The sequence below is a fragment of the Clytia hemisphaerica genome, unplaced genomic scaffold (assembly GCF_902728285.1).
Source record: "Clytia hemisphaerica strain Z4C2 unplaced genomic scaffold, Clytia hemisphaerica genome assembly, whole genome shotgun sequence".
Taxonomy (NCBI): domain Eukaryota; kingdom Metazoa; phylum Cnidaria; class Hydrozoa; order Leptothecata; family Clytiidae; genus Clytia; species Clytia hemisphaerica.
Window position 1 is genome coordinate 14,028 of NW_027103640.1, and position 8,054 is coordinate 22,081.

Below are 8,054 nucleotides of genomic sequence, written 5' to 3' on the forward strand. Positions count from 1 at the left end.
TGGATCGGAGAATTTTATGGAGAATAAGATGGGAGGGTTTATATGGCTTGAGTGTGACTTTAAAATTTGGCTGAATTTTTAGGCGTTTTCAGTTGATGACGTCATCAAAACAGGAAAAATGCGATATCTCGAGATTGGATAGGAGCTGGGAAGTCGTTGACCCCTCATTTGATCGGAAATTTAATGGATAATAAGTTGGGAGGGGTAATAGTTGGTATATAGAAACTTTCAAAAATAAATATATTTAAATTGAGGCTTTTTTGGTCCGATGACGTCATCAAAACCTTAAAAATACAATATCTCGAGTTTGAGAAGGATTTCAGTAATGATTGACCCCACATTAGATCGGAGATCATCAAGAGAATATTTTGGTTAAATGACAAATTGATTTCAGTGAAGTAAAAAGTTGATTACCCTTTCGATGACGTCACTTAGGGCCAAAATGACGTCACCAAACATAAAATATGCGATTTTTCAAGCTTCGATTATTGATAAGTGGTAATATTTCGTTTTTTCGGCTTACAATATACAAATCAGATCTTTTTATACTCCCCCACCATCCAAAGGGCTTTTGATGTGTTCAACAACACTCTACTCGGCGGGTGCGACGCCGGGTGACGGCTAGTTTTCTACTAATACTAATGGCAAAGGGAGTTCAAATTTTCAGATACGTTTTAACGAGCTTACACTGAAAAAGATCTCGATTTTGTAGATAAAAAAGTGAGGTCAATTTATTGCAGAAACTGAGCGTAAAAGAAACACTGTATTTTTTTTATGAAAGAAACAATATATTCTAAGAGAAAAAACTAAAGATGAGATATTATAAAATTTATATTTTACAGTATTATTTTGGATGTTGAAATTGATAGCCGAATGAATCAAATCGATAACGCTTGGCTTTCTTCCTATAAGATATAAACAGAGATTATACAGAGGATAAACAGAGGATATAAAATATTCGAAAGTGTAATATAACTGTCCAAAACCAAGAATTTCATACTAAAGGCTCGGGTTTGAGCCCACAACCTTGGACACCGTAGCCGGATGCTCTACCTTCATGTTACAGCTAATGCTTTAAAAAACACAAAAAGGATATTTTAGAGTTTAAAAGAATGGATCATGTTTACCACCTGCCTGGCCAAAAGAACTTTCAAAGCAAACATTTCTTACAAACAAAAATCTGTACTCCTGTCTCACTTAATCAAGGATCAAGTCGACAAAGAATATTTGCTCATTAGAGCTCTGGAACATTGGAGGTACCATTCTGACTTACATATTTTTCTTGGACATTCCATCGCGCATTTCTAAGATTTCGTCTACCTCGAACGGTCCATACTTTGAGTAATCTTCGAAACAGTTTCTCGTTCTAAAAGTCAAAACGAAAGTGTGAATGAAAATGTTGATTTTGACCTTGTGTTTTGCACTAAATTGGTATACCCGACAGAAATGAAATTTATAAAAATACATGTTTTTTTATAAGCAAGTGTCTACCCCTATATCAGGCTCACATTATGCTTAGCAACTCTATTGTTCTCTATTGTTCAATAGAGCCATTGTTTAGGTACCAAAAACTGAGCCTGCGTATGCTTATAAATTTTATGCTTATAAAAAAACATGTACTGGAGGGAACTTTAGATTGGGTTTGTTTTAAAACGTTAAGATGCAGCTCATGAAAATTGCAAAAGCTAGGTAATAGAATTTCTAAAAGAAAGGGGCTTCAAAAGTAGGGTTTCTTACTTATATTTGAAGTTTCTGTTGTCTATCGAAGTCTTGAAATTCACAATCTGAATACGCTCTCACAGAATAGAAATGAAATCTAAATTCGTGCACAGTGTACCCGATTGTACCTTTCATAACATCATTCTAATTTCTTGGGCATTAAAAAATAGAAAAAATACTACGCTTCAAGAAGAATTTGATTGCTTGTTAAACTAAATGAAGTAAGCTGTGAATTTTGAACACCTCTTAATCTTGTGAAAGTATATTTCTATGTAGATGTAGTTCTGCAACATGATGGTCAACATTTCGTTACAGAACAACATCGACGAGTTTAGGACGCCAGAACGACGTAAATGTAATAGGCTCGTGAGTTTTAACCAATCACGTCTACTTTTACCTGTCCGTTGTGTTGATTGCACTAAGCTTTATACAACCCTGAAGGGTTAGCCAACCAAATTTTTTGATCGAAGTTTTTTTCAAAATGGCACCCTGATGGTAGCACTACTCAGTAGCGGTGTAAATGCTTTGAGAGTTGTTGGATCTAGTTTTGTTCAAATTCTTTGTACACCTTGTGATGTAACGCCGTTTAACAACACTGCGATGGCTTCTTTGCAGTTATAGTACCACTTCCAAAAAAAACTTCGATCAGAGATGGCGGATCTAGCATAGTAAAGGGCTTATATAAAGGTCAGTCGACGATAACAGTGCACCTCAGGAAGGTTATATGATACTTACGTTGAGCCTTGTTTAGTGTAACATTTCGGTGTGTTCTTATCCTTGTCTTTGAGGTAAGGATTTGCTTGATGTGCTAATAATAATTCCAATAGTTCCTCTCGATCAAAGAGTGCTGCCAGGTGAGCTGGTGTCCTAAATAGAGGGTAATTGTTTTACTTTACAAGTAATAGTCACTAACTACTACTAACTATTTTACTGAATTGGGCATCTCCTAAAGATTAAGATATCTTTAGTTTTTATCTTCATACCAATAATTGTTGATAAAGTAGAGGAGGGAAGAAGAAAGCACGAAACATTCGAGTAATCGAGTTAAGACTTTTGGTAATTCGACTTCGACTCGATGGAAGCCCGAGTTACGGAAACTTGAGTTATGAGATGAGTTGATACCAATTTGATTACTTACTCTCCATCTGGTAGTCTTGCATCAACGTGCAATCCATTACTTAACATGTGGTTTACACATTTCAACACGGTGACGGAGGGATCTGTCAAAATTGCGCGATGAATGAGCGAGATTCCCTCGGCTTCGATATCATCATCCGACCGAGGTGAAACTTTCCAAAGATATTTGAATAGTTCGAACCTTTCGTCACCATGGTAAGCTAATAAATAACCAAGCGGATCCCGGTCATCACACGCAGCGATCCGCGAGTCGGCGCCCGCTTCGAATAACAGTTTGACGATTTCGAGTGAGCCATTCTCCACAGCCTAAAACGGTAATGAGATATTTGGTTGATATTATTCCTACAAAACTTGTACAGAAAAAATAGTCTGCTTTCAAGACTTGATCTATAGTTCTACAACTCGATATTTTTAGAAGTCAAAAAGAGTCTGTTTTCAAAACTCTATCTTTACTTCTACAACTCGATCTGCAATTCTTCAACTTCTCGAAAATATCCAGTAGCCACTCGTCAATTTGTTTTGAGAAAAGTGTATCTGTACCATACATGTTTTCTGGACTGCAACTTTGCAATGTCAAGCTAAAGCAGAAGCTTTAGTCGGTGCAGATCTGTTAAAGATTCAGCCGCCAAACCTCACTGCCTTAGCTAAACGGTGAAGTTGAAAACTAAAACTTATCATTAAAGTTTTTGCACTATTCAACTCTTTTACTGTACAGGAATCATTTGTCAGCATCGAAGAGCTAAAGCAGAAGCTTTAGTCGGTGCAGATCTGTTAAAGATTCAGCCGCCAAACCTCACTGCCTTAGCTAAACGGTGAAGTTGAAAACTAAAACTTATCGTTAAAGTTTTTGCACTATTCAACTCTTTTACTGTACAGGAATCATTTGTCAGCATCGAAGAGCTAAACATTACAGAAAAAGTTCCTTTTAAGCAGCACTGGTTGAGATATCGAAATTATTGAATAATTATATAATACTGGACTGTCGAACAACACTTTACAAAGACGGAGTTGGCAAGTCGCCAAATAAAATCTCTGTTAAATGTTACGGAATCGAATAGTTTTTCGAATTAATTAACACAACCTTACCTTATAAAGTGGCGTCTTCCCATGCTCATCCTGAGCGTTTATTGAGAGTCCTTTGATGTTCAAAAGGAGCTTTGTTGTTTCAGCACAGCCCCAAGATGCCGCATAGTGCAAAGCAGTCCTATTAGTAAAAGAAATCCGTAGTTTTCTTCGAAATTTAAGGAAAAAACACCAGAATGTGTAGTATTTAATGATCCTTTCTATTTATCTTTTGGTGTTCATTCGCTAATAGATCACGAGTGCAGTGAATCGCTTTTACCATAGACTAGAGTCTACTTTTTACCTGAACATTGCTCTGATGATTTTGATGACGCTGAGTCCATTGAACCCATAAGCGCAATCTAGTTGATCAAAAAGCTATAACCGGCCCTTGGGCTTCTTTAACATTGCCTCTATTTGATTTCAACATATTAATGTTTTGGGAGCCTATAAATTGTTACCTTTTCCTCTCATCTGTCAAATTGATTTGACAGTGATTTTTGTCTTTGAGGAGAAATTTTTCTAATTTCTCAAGTTTCCTCTTCCATGCAAACCTAAAACAAAAATACATGCACGATTTTTTATAAGAAATATTACATTTGGGTGAAGCTGGGGATTATTCTTCAAAAGCTTAAATCGGTATTCGCCTCTGGGACTTTTGATGGATTTGCTGTGTCCTGGAACTATAGGTTTTTCTGCAGTTTCTTATTTTAAACTGACCATGAATGAACTTTGATGTTAGATTTAGTCAACACTCTAACATCAAACCATCAAACGTTTTAATAATCTTCTTTAATAAGTCTTTTATGACTCTTACCTCAATATCGGAGAAGGAAGTTTATTAACTTTAACGGTCCAGTTAGGGTAACTTCCCTCCTCAATTCCCCTTCTAGTTGGTGATTTCGGAAACCTTCTTGGTCGTTTGCCATAGAAATGTGCAGCGTGGGTGGTATCTGTTGGCGGCTTCGGCTCCGATCGTTCAGATTGTGGTGGAAGATCGAAATCTTTATTTATTTCATCAAGATCGATTGATACACGGTTCGAGTTTTTACCTCTCCCAAATGTTTTTATTTTGTTGGCAATTTTTTGTAACCAATTTTGTTTGTTGTTATTTGCAGCTTCGGCCTTTATACGTTGCACCGCCTTTACTCGTGCAGATGATACTCGCACAACTTTTCTGACTCTCCTTACAAAACGGCTCGGAAGTTCCGGCAAAATATCAACGTCACGTGGACTGTTGATCACTGTAGGTTGAAAGTCAATAGCAGATTGGACGATAACGGCCTCACGGTTGGCTGCGAATAATTGACTGGGAGGTTGGCTTGGGCGATCCCAGGGCCTCTGCGAGGCCTCTTCTCGTGGCCTCACGTCCATCAGGAAACCTTCTGGTGTGTCGTGATTGGTTACAAAGCCTCGTTGCTGTAGGCTATCACGCACGAAGGATCGATAATATGCGATCTTACAACAAGGCTTCTCTGATAATACTTGCGTTCGTATTAAGTGTAAATTACGGTTCCTCTCCAACCTAACTACGTAGTTACGGAACAATTCCGATGAAAAGAAAGACAGCATTACTCTATGTATGAAGGTTTTGTTGTCTTCCACTCTGTCTTCTGGTGGACGGAGTTTGACAAAAGCCTCACCGAGATGCGGTTCCGTCAAAGGCCACACCTCCTTTGTGACGGCCAAGATAGCGCTTGGCATTTGCCTTTCCATTTCCTCGACGCTGATAAGGGGTAACGCACGGCCATCTCGTGGAGCATCTTGTGGAGGATTGACTCTTCCTGGTGGGTGACGGCCATCTACCATGGGGTGCACCTGCACCTCACCAGGGGAGTGCCGCCCATGCCGCCCATTTACTCTAGGTACATCCACTAACGGATGCACCATAATTTCTCCTTCCGGAGAGTCTCGTCCTTCAGCTAAAGCATCCTCTTCTATTGGTTCAGGACGTGGAGATGGTACAACTTCAACTCGTTTCGACCGTCTTAAGCAGATAGGTTTTGGATGCCTGTGATTCTTGTATAAGGCTTGATACCGTTTAAGGTCTGGCCGTGGAACAGTCATATTCACTCTTCGGTGTTTTACACCTGTTTTGGATTTCCTTTGATGCTCTAAAGAAAGAAAAAGAGGGTAAAGGTTTTTACAAAAGCATGACTCATGGCTTATTCCCTAAGATGAGAAAACAGACAGACTTCCTGTTAAAAGTACAGAGAATATAGGCTATCACCAATACGCAGAATAGCCACAATAGCCTTAGAGTTGACTATGCTTGTAAATTATACTTCACAAAGCAGTTTTTTGAAATCTTTTCAAAAGGCTGTGTAGAAAAAAATGTTCTAGCTCTATACACCAACCAACTCTTCCTTAACTACGCGGTTGGCTTTTGAGGGTAATTTATTTGCAAGGAACATTAGGATAAATTATCACATATTACCGTTATGTAAATATTCACGATTTTAAACAAAAAAGTTAGTTAATAAAATTGATGTTAATGTTATTGAGACGCTGGTAAAATGTAAGATCGAAGGACAATGGATTAACGAAAGTAGGGAGGAAGTTTAGCTAGAGTAGGAGTGGAAAAGAAGAGAATATGGCTCACCGTCAATACTCCGGTATTAAAGTGAGACGGTGTAGAGCTAGAGATGTAAGATCGAAGGCCTAAGCTGGAGTAGAGTGAAAAAGAAAGGATTAAGGCTTACCGTTAATACGAGTGTAAAAGTCCTCCAACAATTTGATGAAGTCTCGTTTAGCTTGGGGAGTTTTAGAAAGAAAAACAGCCTCCTTGATTCTGTTTTTGTATAGGATTCGGTTACCGAACTCTTTGTCTCCTTCAGGGAATCTTCCAAGTATGAACTCTTTTTCCGTTGATCCGTCCGGCAAGGTGTCCAGATACTCATGCACCAATGTCTCTTGTGGGAAGACTTTACGGCTTCTTCCCGACGTTGATTCGGCGCCATGAGGCCGACCACTAGGTCCATCTCTTGCCATTTTAGATAACATAATGAATTGCTTTGATACAAAATAAATTAGATTTACAAAATGAATTTCCAATATTGAAATTGCTGAGGAACTGCTTCGTCGGCTTGCTATATCAAAATGAAATTCAAAGAATCTTCCATTTTTACTTGACGTCAAATCTTTTTTCTGAATCGACATCACTTCAGATTTACGTCACTTTCACTATTTAACTCAAAACTTCTGACCTATGCATATTGTAAACCTATACTATAAGTTAAATCCGTCATTTTAGGATCGGAGATTTTTAAAAGTGGTGCCCGCCTAGAGCAATAAATTTACTTTTCTCAAATTTTTATGATGTTGCGCCAAAACTTGAACCTATTTCACTTTTTTATGATTCTGAGAGCGCTTACGAAAGGATTGTACAAATGTTCTTCAGTAAAATCAAAAAGTGGTGCAAGTTGCTCTGTCTGGGTAGAGGTTGATATAGAGCTGTTTAACAATTGTTTCTTTGCAGGCACCAAATTAAAGTTAACTTCAATCAAACGTTTTGATGGGTTGTAATTTAAGATCCTTTTTAAATCCAGATAAGATGGAGTTTTTATAAGATACTTTAATAATTGGTCATTTGAAGTAATGAAAATGACGCGTTCTTTAGAAAAAGTAACAAAATTGTTTTATTACTGGTTAACGACCAAACAAATTAAATAAAAGCATGTAAAAACTTCATCTCGTCACTTCAAATCACCTGTATATGGCAGTAAAATTACAAATAAGAAGAAATTTTGTCAGAGCTTAAAATAAGTCCCGTCTGGGTTATGGTGAAAATAGCAATATATTTATCCAAAATACTGCATCCATCTGAAGACATCGAAACCATCAGATTTGAATAACATTTTACATACTGATAATATCTGAAATTTATGATTTTTGGGGTCTGACACAAAAGACGACAACTAAAACTTTGTTTGCTTGTTTGTCTCTTTTTACACCCCTGTCTCAGTGCCCCGGTGGCATGATTTCAGTACATGATTTTTTTCAGTACATGGTTTCAGTACATGATTTTTTCCTACGTCACTGCAGTAATCAAATTTTTATTGCTCTCATTTGTAATCATCCTAAATGGCTTGGGAATTCAAGAACTGTTTTTTATTGTCGCCGTCTTTATTCAATTT

General features: G+C 37.6%; 1 protein-coding gene across 1 annotated transcript; it reads right to left on the minus strand.

Moving 5' to 3' along the window:
- Positions 1–824: 824 nt before the first annotated feature.
- LOC136802838 (uncharacterized) lies at positions 825–7,097 on the minus strand. The gene is made up of 8 exons (XM_067059597.1): positions 6,621–7,097; positions 4,736–6,032; positions 4,380–4,472; positions 3,943–4,060; positions 2,858–3,162; positions 2,455–2,586; positions 1,274–1,366; positions 825–905 (listed from the first exon to the last, which is right to left on the minus strand). The coding sequence occupies exons 1-8, from the start codon at positions 7,075–7,077 to the stop codon at positions 845–847; spliced, it is 2,556 nt and encodes an 851-aa protein (XP_066915698.1). The 5' UTR covers positions 7,078–7,097; the 3' UTR covers positions 825–844.
- Positions 7,098–8,054: the final 957 nt, after the last annotated feature.